General features: G+C 40.7%; 1 protein-coding gene across 5 annotated transcripts in view; it reads right to left on the bottom strand.

Annotated features, from left to right (window-relative positions):
- Positions 1-21,084, bottom strand: part of COL13A1 (collagen type XIII alpha 1 chain) — a 165,061-nt gene that overhangs the window by 11,165 nt on the left and 132,812 nt on the right. For 3 of the 5 annotated variants that reach the window (XM_034775203.1, XM_034775199.1, XM_034775204.1), the window contains 14 exons: positions 20,890-20,934; positions 20,422-20,490; positions 19,609-19,632; positions 18,409-18,462; positions 17,798-17,842; positions 17,024-17,176; positions 16,259-16,357; positions 15,009-15,062; positions 14,683-14,724; positions 13,878-13,904; positions 11,924-12,004; positions 5,403-5,456; positions 4,790-4,843; positions 4,054-4,089 (listed from right to left, as the gene is read on the bottom strand). In XM_034775203.1, the coding sequence (XP_034631094.1) occupies positions 4,054-4,089; positions 4,790-4,843; positions 5,403-5,456; positions 11,924-12,004; positions 13,878-13,904; positions 14,683-14,724; positions 15,009-15,062; positions 16,259-16,357; positions 17,024-17,176; positions 17,798-17,842; positions 18,409-18,462; positions 19,609-19,632; positions 20,422-20,490; positions 20,890-20,934 (837 nt within the window). Of the gene's footprint in view, positions 1-4,053; positions 4,090-4,789; positions 4,844-5,402; positions 5,457-8,202; positions 8,239-11,923; positions 12,005-13,877; positions 13,905-14,682; positions 14,725-15,008; positions 15,063-16,258; positions 16,358-17,023; positions 17,177-17,797; positions 17,843-18,408; positions 18,463-19,608; positions 19,633-20,421; positions 20,491-20,889; positions 20,935-21,084 lie in introns of all 5 variants that reach the window. The other 2 variants (XM_034775200.1, XM_034775202.1) reach the window with 2 other exon arrangements.

Here is a 21,084-nt window from a genome sequence, read left to right as displayed (position 1 = left end):
TAGGACAGGGGTGGCCAACCTGTGACTCCAGAGCCACATGAGGCTCTTCAGAAGTTAATATGCGGCTCCTTGTATAGGCACCGACTCTGGGGCTGGAGCTATAGGTGCCAAATTTCCAATGTGCCAGGGGGAGCTCATTGCTCAAACCCCTGGCCCTGCCACAGGCCCTGCCCCAGCTCCACCCCTTCCCACCCGCTCCGCTGAGCCTGCCGTGCCCTCGTTCCTCCTCCTTTGCCCCCAGAGCCTCCTGCATGCCAGGAAACAGCTGATAGAGAGGTACGGCGAGGGAGGAGGAGGCACTGATCGGAGGGGCTGCCGGTCACTGGGAGCGGCGGGGGTGGGGAGAGGGAGCTGATGGGGGGCTGCTGATGTATTATTGTGGCTCTTTGGCAATGTACATTGGTAAATTCTGGCTCCTTCTCAGGCTCAGGTTGCCCCCCCCAGGCTAGGAGATGTTTGAACACTGAGTGGTCCTAAGCCTGGCTCAGGAGCCCAAGTGTGTCACTTCTTAGCTCCACTGATCCAAGGAACAAGATACTGGCTGCTTGATTCCAAGTCTGGCTCTCCTGTTTTGTCACATCCTTGGACCTAATTACCAATTAATTAGTTTTACACTTGTTTTCCTTTATACTTCTCCTTGTCCTTCCCCCAAAAGTATTTCTGGTTTATAATAATATAACAAGTAATTTTAAATGCATTCTCCTAAATGATTTTTAAAATACCATATGTTTTACGTAAGCATTTTCCACTGCTTTATTTAAATGCTGTACTTTTAAAAAATCTCTCTTTCTTGATTAACAAAGGTAGGTCTGTATCGGTCACAGCTTTAATTTTAGCAAATGAATTAGCCTGATATTGCCGTTGTTTTGTGCAGAGAGGGTCTGAGTTTTCTCTGGTATAAAATTGGTTTAAGTCAGTGTCACTCCACTGACTTCAGTGGAGTTACTCCTGATTTACATTGGGGTCCGTGAGAAAAGAATCACACCCACAGAATGAAATGCATCCCTGTGCAGAGGGCCAGCATAAGGCCTGTGTAAAAACAGGGCATAAGTGGATCTTAAATAGTGAGCAGGTCTCCCGCTGGCTCTCTGCACAGGGTAAATTTCACCCTCAGTTCACACTGAATTAAATAAAAATTCTAAGCGCAGGTCAACATCAGGATAGGCCTTGATATTTACAAGAAAATATATTTACAAAATATCTTCATATTAATTATATTTTAAAAAGAGCAGAACTTTTCAAAGCTGCTGAGGATACAATGTAAGTGGGATGGCTGAAGAGGGAATTTTCTTTAGTGTCTAGATGGTAAGGATTAGAAAGTGCAATAAAATCAGGCAGCACAGGTATAGATTTAAAAAAAAAAAGAAAAAAGAAAAGTAAAAGGTTTTAGACAAAATAAATTACAAGCTGACAAAAGAAATGGATGGGATAGAGGTAACTAGGAGAAATCACCCAGGATCAAACACTGGAACAGAGAGAGGATAATCCAGGAGAAAACGTGGAATGGGTTGTAGTGGAGGGAGGAGGAAGGACCCAGGAAAAAAGGCAGAAGAGGAGGAAGGGATAAAGGGGACAAAGGTAGACCTGTAGAAGCAAGGAATACGTACGAACACACAGACAGGAGAAGGAAAAAAATAGATATTATAAAAAAAGTGAAGAATTTAGCTTTAATGCACACTTTCAGCATTTATACTTTTTCAGTTGGGTTATCCACAAGGCTGTCATGTTCCAGGAACATTTCAGTTGTTACATCGCACACTATTTTCATGACTGCACCGGATCTTGAAGGCTATTATTATACATCCTACAGTGACATAAGAACAAAGGGCTCTGCTCCACAGAAAAGATCCACAGCATAAAAAGGCAGGGTTCTGTCTTTTGCAACTGAAAGGCCTGTGAAGGGGATTTTTGTCGAATTACTGCAGGGAATGGGGGGGCACTTCAGAACCTATTTTCAATGTGTTAATCACAATGTATGGCCATACATCTTATTAATAGCCCATGGCTGTTACTAGTACCTACTATTAAAAAGATTTTTAAATAACAGCTTCTTTTCCAGCAAGAAAATGTGTCAAACTCAAGGCAGGTGTTTGAATTCAGTTGTTAAAGCTCTCTGTTCCAGGTCTCCTGTCAGAGGGAGTCCATCTCAGAGGATCAAAATAAAAAACATTTGTGCCTGAAGAAGTCCATGTCCTTTCATTACTGTGGCATGTCTCCCATAAATGGGTATGAAAGTGCCATAGCCTATGCTCAAGCCTTGGCTATGGGAAAGGAGAGCAAACTTCTGGTGACTAAACAGTTTGGCTAATGAGAGAGACCATTTGGTGGCCTGACAATGAATTTGAGCACACAGAAGTCTCCAGATTTCTGCATAATGGAGCTTGTGAGATATCTGTAAGAATGTCAATTAGACTGGGGCATCGGACAAAGCCGTTTGCTATGGGAAGTTTAAAATTTTTAAAGTAAAATTGACTCTAATTCCTCAGTTACTCTAATAAGTGGCCCACTTAATAATTTGTTAAAAGGACTGTGGGCTGAGGAGGAGCCCTTAATTAAATTGTTAGTGATAAAATATGTATTTGGTGGATCAGACCTAAAAAGCTACAGTATTTGCCCATTCACAAACTCAGTTTACGCAAACATTTTTGTTTCAAAACATTTGTTGCATTTCAGCCAAATATTTATTTCAAGGGGACTGTGACATTCCCCTCTCATCATCTATGAAAGTTGCTGTTCTTCCCACTCGTCAGTTATTTTTATGTGAGGGAGAACAATGAAGCCACGTTAACCCAAACTGATTCCTACTGAGCCAACAAAAGACCCATCCTCTAAATACATTATCCAGATTTAAAGCCAACTGAAAAAGTCTAAATAAAGATCCTGTTAAGCTTATGTCTTATTCAGAAAAAAAAACCTTAATAAAATAAAAAGGAGGTTAAAGAGCAAAACCAGAAGTGGAATGATTAAAAGGTAGCAGCACCTTGGAGCTGCCATGAATTTCAAGAAATTTGGAATAGTCTCTCCTTGTTTAAGATGCTGACTGGCAGTGCCTTTTTCAAAATTGTTAGTCTGTCCAACCTAGAATCAGAGGAGCACTCCAGATGATAAGGAAGGAGAGACAGCACTCGCCCGATGTTATCAGCAAATATATTTCTCTCATACAATTACTGCTTTGGCACATATTTCATCACAGCTTTAGTCTATTTCTGAAATGCTTGCATATGGCATCAGAGCCTTGTAAAGAGAATCTATATCTATCCAGTGAATAAACTATTCTCAACTGTGTATCTCTTTATTGTTTTTATCAAAGGATTCAGATCACTAATAATCCTAATATAAAAAAATCTTAGAAATATGTACACTTTGGTATAGTTTATTTCTTTATAACACAGGCACATGATGTAAAAAAGATTGTCAGCAATTAACATAATCTATTGCTTTTCTTAGGACCTGGCTCTGCAGTCTTATACCAATTCAAGTCAAAGCCTGAGTATGGAGTCTAAGACTGCATGATTGGGTTCTTTAATATAGTCATATTTAATTTCTTCTCCAGATTTCCATGTTTGGTTGAAAAAATGATGTAATTCTGGAAATTTTGGAAAACATTTTGCTGCAATAAAGTGGCTGACGTTCTTTTTCGCATCAAGGGGAATTTAAATACCATGTGACAAGATTTAGCTATACCGCCGTTATTACCACTAGTGGGAATTGTCTGGTTTACATCCCTGCACATCTCACTAAGCATATTAAGGTAGGATTTTCAAAAGCACTCTGCATTGGCCTCATTCAATGAGAACAGAGAGAGGCCACCACTGAGCGCTTCTGAAAATACAGCGGGTATGCTTTAGTGTTTGAATGATGATGTCTTTGGTTATGGTGCATTGTATAAACTACAGCCATCACACTGTAAATTACACAACTGTAAGTTGCTTTATAAGGGTTTAACATGTAGGAATTCATCTGGTTTTTTTCCAGGTAATTCAGAAATTAACCATTCCACCACCACATAAAGACATTAGTAACCAAATGCAGGAAGTTTGGTTCCTGACTTACCCGGTTTCCTTTGTCACCAGATGGGCCTTGTAAACCCTAAAATAGATCAGTAAGAAGAAAAAAAATGTCAGCCAAACTGGTCCCTTTGTTTACTCAGTCAAAATAATTCTTCAGACAAAAACTCAGCAAATAAACTAACCTCTTCATTTCCATTTTCAAATAAAGATAGTGTGTGATCATCTAAAGCTACAGCTCCAATCCTACACCCGCTAAGCACATGAATAAACCCTGATCATGTGAATAGTCCCATTGAAGGGCTTCTTGCGTGACTAGGGTTCCAAAACAGGGCCCCAATTCTGTCTTGTCAGCCTTTGGAAGGCTGGTGTTCAGTTCAGAAAAGTAAACACTTGGAATGGATATGTTCAGTAATAGCACCTTAGTATAACACATGAATAGTCTAAGCATGGCTTACTTTACCCAGTAAATTCAGGATCTACACTGTTACATATTTTATTCTTTATATTGTTCTGCTGGCTAGACTAATTATTTTTCTATTATTTGTTTTAAAGTATTTGAATTATTTAAATAATATCACTGAGGGCGCTGGGACTGGGACTCTTACTTTGAAAAATAAAACCAGGGTTTCCATGTACCATTATTTGTACAAATTCCTCAGCTACACTTTGGCATTAATATGTCAGTGAGAGAACATTTTCTCCCACTGCAGCAGAGTATGCTGCTGTTGGAAGGTGAAAGCTTCATGGATAGCAGACAATTTAGAGACTTCAATACTTACAGGAAGCCCAGCTAGCCCCATTGGTCCTGCATTTCCAGGGTCACCTTTACTGCCCTAAAATAGAAACGAAAGAGAAATTTTTTTCTATTTTTGTATACAGTATGGGGTACAAATACACTTTGATCTGGAGGTTCAACTCACAAGAGTGTAGCTGCAGTGGTACGAGCAGAAGGAGGTCCCAGCTGCCCAAGTATGTATATAGCATCTTGGTGGGTAAATGCTTGGAGTAGCTAGCCCCTCCTGCCACTTGTGCCACCATGGCTACACTCTACTTCTAGTGGCTAGCTCGATCAGAGCTAGCATGGGTATGTCTCCCCATGTTGTAATCCATACTTCCAGCTTGAAGTATAGACATATCCATTAACAGGCTGGGCACAGATGGATAAATTAACACTTCTGAAAATAATGCAGAGGGCACCCATTTCAGGACCTCTAGTTGCCGTACAGAAAAAAGCCAAAATATAAAATGCTTAAAAGTCACAAAGAGCCAAGTCCCAACTTCTGGAAGGAGCTGCAATTACTGTACTTCAGAAACAGTAGCAGCTGGCACCGTCCATAAAACTTTGAAGAAGTTGGGGAGGGGTGTGTGTGTGTCTTTTTAAAGCTAACTTACCCTTTCCCCTTTTGGTCCTGCTGGTCCTGGAGCTCCAATTGGTCCTGGAGTACCCTGCAATTTTAGAGAGAAAAACACATAAACCATTTTCTTCATGATCAGGCTTCTTCACAACTGAGAAACATCATGGTCCTTGAGGAAAAAGCAGAGCTGAGAAGGAGATTCAATTATGTAAGGAGTCATTTGAATTACTACAGCTTTCAGGGTTGATGAGGACAGGTTCTCTTAACAACTCTCACATGCAATTATAGGACAATAGAAATTGCCATACAAGATCAGTATATTTTTACAAAGCCTTGTTTTTATTTGACAGACACCCCTTTATTTGCTAGGTGACTGTAGTTTTACCCATGAGTTTGCATCCCCAGCAAAGCTGAAACCTGTAGCAGCAGAAAGGCGATGTAGACATTTTAAGCTTTTTTTCCAAATGAGTTCAGTTGAGCAAAAATGAAATAGAATTTGCATTATTTTTTGGTAGGCAGATCATCATGCAGTTTGAAAGGTCACCATGCCGCATGGACTAATGCAGATGCACGCATACACAAAGGCAAACACGAGAGAGTACCCATTCAATCCTAAATCCTCTGTCCACCCTTTCACCATTTAGATCACTCCAACAAGTTCTAGGTCATGGTAAAGGGAAAATCCAGTCTCTGTGCTCAGTCTTTGGCCCAGAATCAATCTCCCTTTTTCATACCAACATTTTCAGCCACATTGAAGCTTGCTTGGACATTGGTAAGTTAATTAGTCAACCCAATCAATTCTTATCTTTTTGCATTAATAATACAGTAGGAAGCAATAGCCCTTTTGGCCATGAGAAGTGGTATCATTCTTGAAGTCAACACAACTAAGTCAGATTTTCTGTGGAAATCCTTATGATTTACACTCATTTGAATCTGGATTCAGCCTCTTGTGGACTCCTATACCACATGTCATAACTAGGGTTGCCAATTTGGTTGGACATATTCCTGGAGGTTTCGCCGCATGACATAAGAATTAATCTTTAATTAAAAATTAATTCCTGGAGACTCCAGGAAAGTCCTGGAGGGTCGGCAACCTTAGGTCATATGAGTGTTCTCTGCCACAGTATCTAACATTCTCCAGGCTGCCATTTTAAAATCTAAGTAAAGGATTAGGAGATTTCAAAGCACTTTCCTAAACAGAACATATTTATGCATTTACCTTTTTAACTCTATGCCAAATCAGATCATATTATGTTGGACTAGTGAAAAACTAGCTATCCATCCAAGTTCCAATATTTTAATTCTTTCATGAACTGCTAGAAAGGAAAACTACCTCTGTCAGGAATGTAAAAGGGAGACCTTCTGGACCTTTTACAGTAGCTTATCCTTTTAATTGAAGGAAAAGGAAGTGGAAGTTTAATCATGAGAGGTTGGATCCTGCAATCCTTACTCACAAAAGAAGTCCCACTGACTTCTGTAGGATGACTCATGTGAGTAAGAAGGACTATTTGTACCTGTAAGAATTTGCAGGAATTGCCTGGAGAAGTAATTCATCATGACACACACACACCACTTCAGTGTAAAGGAGGGAAAAAAATCATTCCCTGGACTCATGCAGGGACCGTAAGTGCACCATGGGAATTTTAACTAGCTATACATTTTCTCCATTTTAAGATAGTTTAAGGCCTAAAGTCCCTAAAGATCCATAGGGAATATCTAGAAGATTTGTAAAAGTAAATATACAATTTCTTGAAACAAATATGCAAATTAGAAGTTGTCATTCAATTTCTGTTTTGGGGGAGTTATGGGGCAATGAAATTACGGTAATTCCTGTTCCACTGAAAAAGGGGAAATCAAAGTACCTCTGAAAAAGTCAAATCTGACTGTATTTGGAGGCTATATAGCATCCTATGAAGAAATAATAATACTTTGCCCTTAGTAATTTTCATCCAAGGATCAAAAGTGCTTTATAAAATTGGGTTAGCATCATTATTTTTGTTCTAATTTTACAACTTAGGAAAACTTAGGCACAGAGAGGTTATCTGACTTGCCCCAGGACTCACAGTGAGTTAATGACAGAGTGAGGGATAGAACCTAGCAGTCTTGGTTCTCAGCCTCCCGCTCAGCCACTAGACATCACTGCCTCCCAGATGAATAAAATTCAAGTTAAAACATCCACCAATGGTTTTTGAGACTTGAGAAAAGCATTTATGAAGTTGCTGAAGCTCAGAAAATTGTGTGGTGTGTTGGTGCTCACAAAGGGGTGGCTCGTGCTGTTTTTCAGAAGGTTTCTCACATGCCTCTCCTCCTACTGGAGAGGTGCATTTAAGGTTATAATAAGAGCTGCGCATGCAACCCATTGCAATGCAGTCCTAAATGGTATGTGTGAAAACAGTACACAGTGAGGTGTTACTATGTCTAAGACAAGTCTGAGGAGATGCTGTTGCACAATGCTGTAAGCAAGGCTACCACGGGGAAAGACAAGACAGAGACAGTTCACAATATGAGGACAGAAGTACATGGCATAATGGGTTCATGCAGAGGCATCATTTAATATAATCCTGATAATAATAATAAATAATAAAGTAAAAAAATGTTTAAAAGGATGTGATTAAGGCTAAAACCCCTAGTCCCAAATGGAATTACATTACTGAGAGTGACAAGAGGGCGATCTTTCACCTCTCAGTAACAATATCTAAATTTAGCATTTTGACATTCTCTCCATCTTCAGGGAGAAGAAAGCTACTCATAATGTAAATGAGGGCATAGTGCGATGGACGAGACACATCACAGTACCAGGGAAGAGGAATGTAGGGTAATGGAGAAATGGAACTCACCGGTGGTCCAGGCCTGCCGTCTAAACCTGAAGCACCCTGAACAGATGGGAAAGGGTTTACAAAAAAGGCAGGAAGGAGTGGGAGGTGAGGGGAGAAAAAGGAAAGGGGGAGGGAAGAGGTGAGTGAAGCAGTGACTCGAGACAAACATATGCTCGCAATAAACAAAAACAAAAAATAAGAACTCAAGGACAGGTGATGGTACTTACACGGAAACCAGTGAAAACATAGACACACTGAATGCACGTAATACTGGCTAGTGCCTTTAAGATACCTTTGAAAATGCAACATTCCCTCTTACTCTGTACCAAAATACCACTCAGTGATCACCCTAGGGAGAAGCTGCTTTGTGCTGTTCTAGGCAAGGAGAAGGGCATTGTGACAATGGAGCTGCAGACCCTTGTAATGACAGTGTCAGGCTGGCCATTGCAGCATTGAATTATCGGTGAAATGAAATACAGCACTGGTACTAGAGTGGAATCAAGGTGCCTGGAACCCACCCAGATATTGATAGGTTCTGGAGAGCCATCCACTGTTCAGGGAGTTCCCAGCTAGAAGTGTGTATCAGTTAAGTGGGGATTTGCGTTCCATTTTCAAAACTGCTCATGCCTCACATAGAGATAGCTGCATGGTCTACCAATCAGATAAGGGAGTAAAGCCAACTGTTGGGAGTGGCTGAAAATCAGATTTATACTGGGAATCTTGCTTTACCTTCAACTTTGGAAGCGTCACTGCTGATCCTTAATTTAAATGATAGCTTTCTCTGCCTGACTCTTACACTGAAGTATACACCTGGGTTTATTACTTAGGTGTCCAGATACAATGGTGATGAGGATGGTCTAAATGCCTACATTGGTAGACAGTTGGGTTTATAGGATCACTGTGTAGTCGTTGGTATTATTCTAACATATGTTTAATATTAGGTGGTCATTAAATTATCAGACAGGAACAGCGGGTTAATGATCAAGGAGAATTCTTGCACACACATATATCTTGTAATCAAAAGTGTAGGACATGTACATGATAGTGTTGACACAATATTTCTCAATTTTGATCTCATTCACCTGATTGCAGTGTGAATGCTTTAATTTGTAATACTGTCTAGAGTAGCTGTTTTTTAAATATCTAAGGCCCAGTTCCATAAAGGCACTTAGGTGCCTTAGACCCATTTTTAGGCTCCACTGTGGTCTGCAAAACTTCTGCTTAGCTGCCACCTAAACTCACTTGGCGCCTATGTTTTTGTCTCTGGGTATATGCACTGCTGTCTCAGTCTAGCTGGCTGAACACCTGTGTCCCACCTAAGCCCCCGTGCGATCCACAAAGCAGAGGAAGATAAGCAGAGGAGCCAATCTCACTCATGGGGCCCTATCTGGTGGGTATGCTCAGAGGCTGCCTACCAGATTGGGTCCCATTCAGAATTATTATTATTAGTGGTGGTGACCTTACAATATTTAGCCAGTGGTCAGAGCACTGACCTGGGTTGTGAGAGATCCAGGTTCAATTGCCCTTTCTGCCTGAGTGGGAGAAATGGTTGGAGACCCCTGGTCAAATCCTAGGCGCCAACTTTCTCCGGCGCTGGTGGGTGCTCGCACTGTCCCGCCCCCATTCCAACCCCTTCCCCAAAGTTCCCGCCCCAAGTCCACCCCCTCCCTGCCCCTATTGGATCCCTTCCCCAAATCCCCGCCCCAGCCCTGCCTCTTCCCCCTGCGCACCACATTCCCCCTCCTCCCCCCCACCCCACGAAACAGCTGTTTTGCGGCGCAAGTTCTGGGAGGGAGGGGGGAGAAGCAGGATGCAGCTGTGCGCTCGCGGAGGAGGCAGGGGTGGGGGCGGAGGTGAGCTGGAGCAGGGGGGTGGGGCAGGGCCACAGGGAGCTGCTGGTGGGTGCTCAGCACCCACTAATTTTTCTCCGTGGGTGCTCCAGCCCGAGAGCACCCACGGAGTCGGCACCTATGTCTCCAACCTCTCAGGAGAGTGTGCTAATCACTGAACTAAGGGATATTCTGATGCGGGACTCCTGCAGTCTCTCCTGTTGAACCTGTTCCTCTGTGAATAAATAATTAAAGGGTCATTGGAACAAGGGGACTGGGCCCTCAGTGTTTCATCTCCAGGGTGGCTACCCTAACCACAAGGCATTCTCACTCTCTCTCTCTCTGGGGATCCCTTTGTGGGTCTGGGTCTAAATGTTTAAAGTTGGTGGGCCAAATTCTGGTCCAATTTTTTGCCCTTATTGGAGCTTGGTGGGATTGTGCTGCTTTAACAATTGATTTCTAACACATTATCTACAGTCTATCTCTGTCACGATAAATGCTAATTAGATGATTAATTATTTCAACCACATTTAGGGGTCTACATTCTGAAAACTTGCAGGATCAGGCCATTTATATCTTAACAAGAGAGTAATTATATGTCCTGACTATATAGCTTATTTCCTCTGAATATGGCAAATAAAATCCATCTACATCTCAATAAACATTTTGCTAATTGTCAATGGCTGCATAGCTCAATAATTACGTTTTATGTGGTTCATTTACTAGCCAGTTATATTTTTGAGGGTGAATGTGATATTGGGAGGGTTTCTGCTTTCCAGCTTTCTTATAACTCCCCTGAGAGCAAGTTTGTTTCTTGATTTATTGCCACTTGCATTGCATTATAAGGAAATGTAGATGGGGGAGCCGACAAGGCAATGTGTGAGCCAGCCCATCTGTGCAACATGCTTCCCAACCAAGTTTCATATGTCATATCCTCATTTTTGAAGTCACTTAGCACATCACTGCTTTAAACATCTTGGCACCATTGTTATAAACAAAGACATGCAATTTTCAGCCAAAACTATCTGGACAAGGGAGCTGGGTGATAACACAAAGGCCAATAACAACAAATCACACAGGTGCGCACAACAAGCTCTTTGCAGTGAATGTTTCCAGGCAGTGTGAGGTTCAGCAAAGGTGTACTTTGGTGCTTTCACTTCAGTGCTTTTTTCTGAATAGGTAAAACTCTGTGCCTTTTCTTTACAAAATCCTTTGGTTTTGATATAAAGCGACCACACTCTGATTCTTAACTCTACTGAAATGCATTAGCGCTTTCTTGATAACATGTAACTGGGCAGCACAGTAACACTGGTTTAAACATGAATATGTTGAAATAGAATATCCTTACTACATATACAAGAAAAGAATGAAACTTAATTGGATATTTACTGCTTCTGGGAAGGCATCAAGTTTTATTGCAAAAATGACAGGGATAAATTAACTGGACTGGATAAATTAAAAAGACCCCAAAGCTTGAACAAAATCTTTTTTTCAGTTTAAAAACAGCTCAGCAAACTGTTTTCTTTTCATTTTTGCACATCTCAGCATTTCAAGGCCAGGACCAAAACCAGAAGTGCCAAAAGACCAGAAGAAAAGCTGTTCATACAGTATTTTCAACCAGGAAAGCAGAAGGAACTTGAGGGAACCTGTTCTAATGAGATTCCTAGTCCAATTTTACAGATCCAAGGGATAAGCTTCTCCAGTTTCAGATGCTGATCCCAACCAACTGCCCAAAACAGTTGAGGCTTGTCCATCACTAAAACCCAATAGGCACTGCTGCTCATAGGCCAGCTTTTTGTCCCTAACTCTAATTTTAGATAATCAAATCTTTATCTGTCTCTCTTATTTTGGGATCTTTCTAAGACTGGACTATGTATGGCTTCCCAAGTTCTCCTTGCTTCCTGGAGACTTACGGGCAATCCCAGTGGACCTCGGTCTCCTTTCTCACCCTGGACACCCTTCTCTCCTTTCATTCCATCAATCCCTGCTTCCCCCTGAAGGAAGAATGGATCAGAAAATAAACCCATCATGGCACCACTTCTAAAACAAACATTTCTCCATTCCAAAGGCATAGCTGCACCAAAGATAGTGTAGTAGAGGCCAAAGAAACCTTGGACAGTGTGGACCTGGTTTTCCTCTCATACTGGAGAACAACACTGTAGCTCAATTGACTTCAGTAGGGTTACTCCTGATTTACACCAGTGCAGGAAAGACAAGAATCACGGCCAACGTCTCATTACAGAATTTAAGGGAACAGAGCTCATATATTACCCTCCTTCTGGTGTTCAGAAATTAGTGAGAAAGTAGATCTATGACAAGCAGGTGGAAGGTAAGTGTATATAATAGAACTAGCCAGAAATTTTCTGGCAGACATGTTTCATGAAAATGTGTTGCCTTTGATGAAGATTCATCTTGAAATTAAAATTGAACTAAAGTGATATTCTATGTTGAACTTTTTGGAATGGAACATTTTGGCTTTCTGCTTCTAAATGATGGATTTTTTTTAATTTCATACTATAAAATATCAAATGAAAGAAGTTGTAATCAGAATGAAATGTTTCAATGTTGTAAAAAAATGTTTTGATCAACCAGAAACAATTTTTAATGTGAATTTTGGTTCACAGGAAATTTTGCAATTTTTTTGTTTACATTCCTTTCTGGACTGGAAGAAATTTCAAAATTGCAAAACTCTCATAGAAATGCAAATTCCAGTTCTTGTATATATAACACATACTTGCCACCTTTCCCTTAATCATGAGAAAGCATTTCTTTTTTGGTAAAAATTGATATCATTGCCCATTCTCCCAGAAACAGATCTATTTGGCTTAGTGTATGTACTTGGAAGAGTCTTTCTACCTCTAACATGTGCTTCCAAAGGGTAGCCAATTCTCTTCCCGGTCACTACAAACTTGTCATAGGACTGAAGGTGCTATAAGGAATCAGGGAGCTTAAGGGGATGGAATATAAGACTCCATACCTAATTTTTTCTGGACTTGTTTCTTTTGGGACCAGGCCAATAGGTATCAGAGCAATTTGAGGAGGGTCATATGTGGTCCTTCCTCCCTCACCTCTAACCAAAACTTCAGGAATTTCTTTGGTCTGGGTCTTTTTGGTATATATCCACACAAACTACCAGGCCTGGGTCTTTCAAAGGTTTTTCAGATGAGTGGTAGCAGTGGTTAGTGGTTTATTGAGCAACTGACATTTCTATATTTGTATGTGTACCCAACACTTGGGGAAAATAGGAATGAACATCTCTGGTTTTTATAGAATGTACCAATTCTGAAAGCCAATTGGTATGCAATGTGAGGACATCTGTCCCAAAAGTGCTGCGTCCTGTAAAAGCGCCATTCCAATTGGCACCATGAATATATTAGGACGGTAAGCTCAGGTAGCCAAACACCTAGACTACTCAGGAGAAGTGAGTACTTACATGTTTAGATCAGCATCTTATAACCTTCATTGAGAGATCATTTAAACCACCTAACTGGATCAAAGCTAAAATGTAGAGCTGGGCAGAACATTTTTGATAAAATGTTTTTTAGTTGAAATATGCTGTCTTGTCAAAGCCAAAATGTATTGCAGAGACATATTTAGTTTGGTGAAGTTTTCATCAGGAAGGTTTCTGCAGTCCAAGATTGCCTCTCAGATCACAGAGTGAGACCTGAATTGAAAACTTGACCTTTTCAATCCTTAAATGGATGTTTCTGACACAATTCTATTTTGCAAAAATGTCTGAATGTTTTATCTTCATTCCAGTGCAGAACAAAAACAAATTTTTAAACCTCAAAATTTGTCGTGAAATGGAATTGTCATTCTCCAGCCAGCTCAAGTAAAATATCAATATTTAACAGCTTATAGCCTTACCTTCGGTCCTGGAAGGCCTTGAAGACCCTACAGTTGAGATAAGAAATGGTAATATTTTGTTACTATGATTTTAAATCCCAGTATCCTGGTTTCATGTGCAGTGTGATAACTTGCTTTTCTGACAAGGTGGATGAGGTAATATCTTTTATTGGACCAACTTCTGTTGGTTAGAGAGACAAGCTTTTGAGCTTACACAGAGCTGATCCAATAAAAGATATTACCTCACCCACCTTTTCTCTCTAATATCCTGGGACCAACATAGTTACAACAACACTGCATACAACCTTTCTCTTCTGGCATACTGAGCTCATGTATACTTAATGTGACATTGTCAACTACATGCATACATAGTGTTTTGGAAGGTATCATTTTTTACACTAGGATATACTTCATGTACTCTGGTTTGGTAATGAAGAGAGTCTATCATAAAACAATCCGGCAGTGGTGCATGCCAGCTGCTAAGATTTTCCTGGTTCATCACTCTGATTACATTTCTCTAGTGGTTCCCGGTTCACCTTTGCATCAAACACAAGCGCTTTCCTTTAACTTTAAGGCCCATCACAACATAGGGTATGGCTATCTTGCTAAATTAGTAACCTTCTGCTGTGTCAGTTCCTCTCTTTACGCTGCCGTTATTTCCAACCTTTACTGCCAACCTGTGAGCTTTGCCCTCAGATACCTCTGTCTCCCACACCACTTCTTATACACGAGAAAAGCGCCATCAAAAATCTATACAGCCATTACACTAGCTTCATTCAAATATTTCCTTAAGTCTCATCCCCCAAAGTAATCAATCAGAACTTACTGCAACACCTGGTGGGCCTTGGGGCCCGGGTGGCCCCGATACCTAAAACCAAGGTAAAAAGGTAATTGTCATAATAAATGCTTCTGCGAAAGTATAAGGCACAGTCTCCAGAAAACAAGGTATTTGGGAGCAGTGGAAGGCTGGTTATTAAATCACATGGAAAATGGCATTTGCCACTCCAAGAAGCTCATGAAGGCTATGAGAATGCTGTCGTGTCAGTGATAAGGTGGCTGGTGTGAGACCTGCAGAGTTTCAAGAAGCACTGGTGACAAGATTCAACTGTACATCTTCTGATAGTACAGAAAAAAGTGAAGAGAGACACTTACTGAGTCTCCTGGATCTCCTTTTTCCCCATCCTCACCAGGTTCTCCTTTCTCTCCCTGTAAACACAACAATATAACTATGTAAACAGGTTTCAGAGTGGTAGCCGTGTTAGTCTGTATCAGCAAAAAGAACGAGGCGTAATTGTGGCACCTTAGAGACTAACAAATGTATTTGAGCATAAGCTTTTGTGGGCTAAAGCCCACTTCATCAGATGCATGCAGTGGAAAATACAGTGGGAAGCTATATATACACAGAGAACATGAAAAAATGGGTGTTGCCATACAACTCTAATGAGACTAATTGATTAAGGTGGGCTATTAGCAGCAGCAGAAAAAAAACTTTTGTAGTGATAATCAGGATGGCCCATTTCAAATAGTTGACAAGAAGGTGTGAGTAACAGTAGGGGGAAAATTAACATGGGGAAATAGTTTTTAGTTTACTAACACCTTCTTGTCAACTGTTTGAAATGGGCCATCCTGATTATCACTACAAAAGTTTTTTTTCTCCTGCTGATAATAGCCCACCTTAATCAATTACACCAATTTTTTCATGTTCTCTGTATGTATGTGTGTGTGTGTGTCTGTGTATGTATATGTGTATATATATACAATCTTCCTACTGTATTTCCCACTGCATGCATCTGATGAAGTGGGCTTTAGCCCACGAAAGCTTATACTCAAATAAATTTGTTAGTCTCTACGGTGGCACAATTACTCCTTGTTCTTTTCATGTAAATAGAAGCATCAGTGAGAGTCTAGCTCCACCAACAGCCAGCTATGAAACAGCCACAAGTTTAGAAATAGCTATCCCTTCAAGGAGGAAAGAGAACTTAGCATTTATTTACAAACATGGTTCATCTGCATCCCTTTCTGCTTCCCTGAACACCTGTGCCAATATTATACAGTGTGTGAAGGTTCAGGTCCCTGAAAGTGGTGTCCCAGGATGGATTTTCAGTTTAGGGATTATTCCCTTAAATCCTAGAGTTGGGGTATGAAGAGTATAGCTAGGATCGACTATTATTTCATCAGTATGCAGGGTAAATTTTTCAAAAGTGCAAAGCAATTTAGGGGTAAAGTCCTATCAACTCTCATTGAGATTTAGGATCCTATATCCCTAAGTCACTTTTGAAAATGGATCTAAGGCTCCTAAATTATGTAAACCCTTTTGAACATGTTACCCTCAGAGTTTTGGTGCTTGCTCTGTCCTCTGCTTAACCTAACTTGAAAATTCATTCTTTCTTTTGCACTCTTACTGTCAATCCTGGAAGTCCAATTAGACCCGGTAATCCTGAAGGTCCTGGTATCCCTTGGTCACCTTGTTCTCCTTTCTCCCCAGTTGGGCCATCAAGACCCTACAGATCAAGAAAGACTTTTGTTTCTTGCAATAGTAAATCATGCAAATAAAAGATAGACATAACATTAAACTGAAATTTGAAAAATTCCTTGAGCAGCATGGGTGATGTTAATGTTCTCCACTTCACTCCACTTGAAATCAGAGGGTTACTTGTGCGTGAAAACATGCACATGTTTAAATGTTTTGCTGCCTGGTTTTGCAGTTGTGAAGTGCTTCATTGCTCCATGTGAAGTCAGTGGGAATACCCACATGCTTAAAGTTATGCTCATGCTTAGGTTGTTCCTGGATTAGTGCCAAAATCTCGTCCTAACAACTAATTCTTATGGGACTGAGAGCAATAGTCAATTATTAACAACCTTGTGGAAACACATAAGAGACACAGTGTCTTTTATTCTGTAAAGCGTGTTTAATCCACTATTACTTTATTCAAACAATTAGGATGCGTCACTCAGAGAGCAGCCAGGGATTTCAACACTGAAAGACTGATGTGATTACTTCTACATGTACATGCACTGTACACTAAGGAGGGTCCCTGTTCCTAAAGTTCACTTTCAAGGCCCTCAGCATCTGGGAGTATTTGCACCCAGGCTTTTGGTTCATGTCCATCTTTGCCGTGACAGTTTGCAAACACAACTCACTGCTATGATGTGTGGTATTTACTCACCGGAGAGCCAGCTTCTCCTGCCTCCCCCTTTTCCCCCTTTGCTCCTGGGGTCCCGGTAAGTCCAGTCTCTCCCTTCACTCCTGGAGGTCCCTCCTTTCCTGGGGGCCCTTGGGGACCAGGAGGACCCACCTCTCCTGATTTACCTCGTGGCCCCTAAAAAGATATCCACACGATTTAAAAATAATACTTCTACAGTTAGGGAAAGAAATCAAAGCTTAGTTCACTCGAGTCTCTGGGCCTGACTCTCATTCACAATGACGCTCCGTTACACCGCTCAGGCAGTGTAACGGAGCCTTACAGTGAGTGTAAGCAAATGTAAATCACAGAGGAATATGGGGGCGGGAGGCTCAGTGTAGATGAGATTTAGTCCCTCTCGCTCTATTACAAGATACAGCATGGTGGTTTACATAGAGGTAGTGCTTAGCACATGAGTAGATGTCATTAGACAATATTCTCCTCTTGTCCATGGACAAGTAATGTGAAATTTGCAGTTTTCCTTTATCAGCATTTTTTGGGGTGAAAGAACATTGTATGAAGTAGTGAATAAAAGTCCAAAATTATAATCAGTATCTTCAAATCTGCTGATTTTATTTTAATATTGGGTATTGCATGGTCATCTTATAACCAGCTGATGAATTTTGCTGTCACATTCCTGAATTTTTTTCTTTAAATTTTCGTTTTTGCAGAGTGAAAATGATTTTTGTTGTTGGTTTTTAGTGTAAACACTCAATCAATCACGGGGAAAACATCTACACATGGCATCCCTCATCTTACCTTCTCGCCATCGTGTCCAGGAGGACCCGGTAATCCAATTTCACCCTAAAGTGCAAAATCATCGTAGATCATTTTTTTAAATTGTTATTTTGCCTATTTTTACATGGGGCTTGGAAACTGGAAGATGGGGCTTGTGCTATGGAAACAGTCAACAGCAATGACTCTCTCTGGGAGAGCTAGTTACTCATTACCAATAACCACAAAAAGAAAGGCTGCAAATGCTTAAGAGACAGGGCTCAAAACAATGTCAGAATTTTAAGGGTGATTAACTCCACTATAGTTGTTCATGCTGATTGGCAGTTCATGGCCTGGACTACACTGTAACCATGCACTGAGATTAACTCTAATATGCAGTTGTTTGAAGGACAGTGGGAGTAAGAAAGCATTCTCCTTCCTTGAGCCAAGGTCATGCCTGGTCATTGTGGGAGGAATGCGAGATATGGAGAAGGCAAAGAAATGATAACAGAGCATGTGCAAAGTGAAAGGAGGAGGATTGCAGAATGTCATGGGTGATGCAGGTGGACAAAGAGCATAATAGCATCAGTATTCCAGCCTTTGATTCTCATGCATTTCTAGTTATCTTTTCATGAATGACAAAAGGAAAGTGATACCTTCTGGCCTGGTAGCCCTGGGGGCCCAGCTACTCCTGGAAGTCCAGGAGGTCCCTAAATAAGAAAAATACGCAAATGACTTTTTTTTCCCAAAACCTCCTCATATTGGAGGGAATGCAGAATTGTATTTTCTTTACATTTTTGCACTGGCAATCCTGAAATATATTAACTTGGAAAATGAATAACTAACAGTGGGCTACTGAATAACCAACAGTAGCAATTCAAAGTCAAATATGACCATAGAGTTATTTCTCCACTTGATGAATGAAAAATAATTACCATGAAAATGGCATTATTGATTATCTGCTTCTGATAATGAAGTGAATTTAAATAATTATTTGCTATTGATAATAAATACATTCTGCTTGTAAAAATCTGGTATCCAAATAGAGAACACAGATAGCAGGAAAATTCTATATTTCTGAGTTCTCCAGTGTAGGTTAAATTTAATTAAGTGACAAAGTATCACAAATTTAGCAATGGTAGAAATGATTTATTTACCTGTAATTTTCAAAAGTGCCTCAATTTTTCGGTACCCAGCTTAAGACATGCATGTTGTCATAAAGGTGGGCACTCAAAAATGGAAGCCCCCAAAATAAGAAGCCACTTTTGGAAACATTGGCTGATATGCAAGTTCCTAACGTGCACATCATCATAGTATCTGTTTGCTACATATTAAAGGTCACAGATATGTGTCTGATAATGGACCTAGTTCTTCATCCCATTTTAAATTGCTCCCTCAAGTGGGATTAATATTGATGGCTATCTCCCAGAGAAACAATGCTGGGCTATCATACATCCCTGGTATTAGGGAAGGACATGCTTAAGAGAGGAGACTTTCATTGGCCATGAAAACAGCACTACTTAGGCCCATCCTGACCTGCACTGGGCTTTCCTTACTTTGATCCTCTCTGCTGTCTGAGCGCCTGAACAGCAGCATAACCTTTAAAACGCAGGTAAACAAATAGTACTAATAATATAAGAGCCTCAGGAGTATAACACAAGAAGTGTCCTTCTTTTAGCTGTCAATGCTGCTTTTTAGTGTCAGCACATAACTGTAAAGGTCAGGCATTCTTATGGCATGGAATTAAAAGTTTGTCAGTCTGTATCACTGCCTACTTTCCTCTAGCTGTTACTAAAATCCAGTTACTTCTTCAAAAAAAAAAAAAAAAATGCACAGCGAGAAGAGTAAGAACTCACCATCAGGGCCAAGGTTCGTATTTCCTAAAAATTAAAATAAATAAATAAATAAATAAATACAAATAAAAGTCCCACTTGAAATTAAACTATTTCTGACCACAGTGTTTGTGGGTTTTTTTTCTCTTTTAACACTATACTGGTTAAGACGGGCAGGGAGTATATTACAGGCATGAAATTAAAATAAGCAGAAAAGTAGCCCCAGCTCCCTTTGTAATAGTATTCCAGAAATGTACTCCTCCTGTGCTGGGAGCACTGAGGGGCTGCCGGGAAGGCTGGATGGTAGAAGTTGTGGGTAATCTTCCACTGGTAGGTGCATGACTAGTTTAGAGTGAAAGACATTTCCCTGCATGGTTTATGGCCTTTTTCTAAACAATCTAATATGTATGTTCTGGGCTAGTCTTATGAGGGAGTTCAGATGAACTCTGGGTCTTTCTTTATTAAGAATGTGTCCTGTGTCATTGTAAAGGACTTGCACTGTGTAAGTAATAAGCATTATTCATTGCTATTAGTATGGAAAAAGAAGTATGTTGGGCTGGACTGACATGCTTAGTTTTATCCATCCAAAATGAAATGTGAGATCAACGTTCTTAAATTTTCTGTCTTTCCAAGGGGACATTCTCGTCCCCTGGCCCCACCCTTCTTCCATCACCTAGGCTATTAAAAAGTGTAATCCTGGGGATCTCTCTGTCACTACAAAGCAAAGGGAGAATGAACCAATCTGGCTGAGAGAAAGTTTCACATGGAAAACAACCAACCAATCCACTCCAGAAGTCACTGAACATGACTCCTGAGCCGTGTAGGCTAGTTTCTCACCTGTAGAGCTTCGTTGATGTTACCATCATAATCCACCATTTCATCCTTTCCTGGCTCCCCTTTGGGACCCTATAAAATGAACCAGATCTCCAGTCAGGACTGGGTGTTCCCATGCAAAACTGAGTTGTCTGAATTCAGTTAAAACCGTTCAAGGAGCGCTTGATAAATACAGCTGTGGGGAAGTGCTTATGGTGGGAAGACTCCAGCATGGAGTACAAAGAGTGTTGCTAAACTGGTTGCTCTTAGATTCTGTGGGTCAGATGCATCAGTATGCGCTAGCTGCTTTTCCCTGCTATGGCAATACAAACGAGCTATAAACCCAGTTAATCGTGATAAAGGAGTTTGGTAAGACACTAGCAAAACAGTCTGGAACCCATTTAAATGGGACAAGTAGTCTTCTGCTCTTTCTAAAATGTCTTATATTTTCATGAATGAAGCCCCTTTATTAGTCAGTGAAGTAGCACCTACCCTTGGACCAACAGGCCCCTGTTCTCCGGGTGCTCCAGGTTCTCCCTGTAACAATATATTGCATTATCGAAGGTCTGGAGTTTTTTGCTGCAACTTTGAAATGATTTAGGGCTAGATTGTGCAATATACTGACCCTGTGTAAGGAGCAGTGCATAGCTGTGTCACCCCAGAATTACCCTGCAGAAGGATTTCTCT

Source organism: Trachemys scripta, chromosome 7 (genome assembly GCF_013100865.1).
Source record: "Trachemys scripta elegans isolate TJP31775 chromosome 7, CAS_Tse_1.0, whole genome shotgun sequence".
NCBI classification, from domain to species: Eukaryota; Metazoa; Chordata; order Testudines; family Emydidae; genus Trachemys; species Trachemys scripta.
The sequence above is the reverse complement of the archived record's forward strand: the minus strand, read 5'-3'. Positions and strand labels throughout refer to the sequence as shown.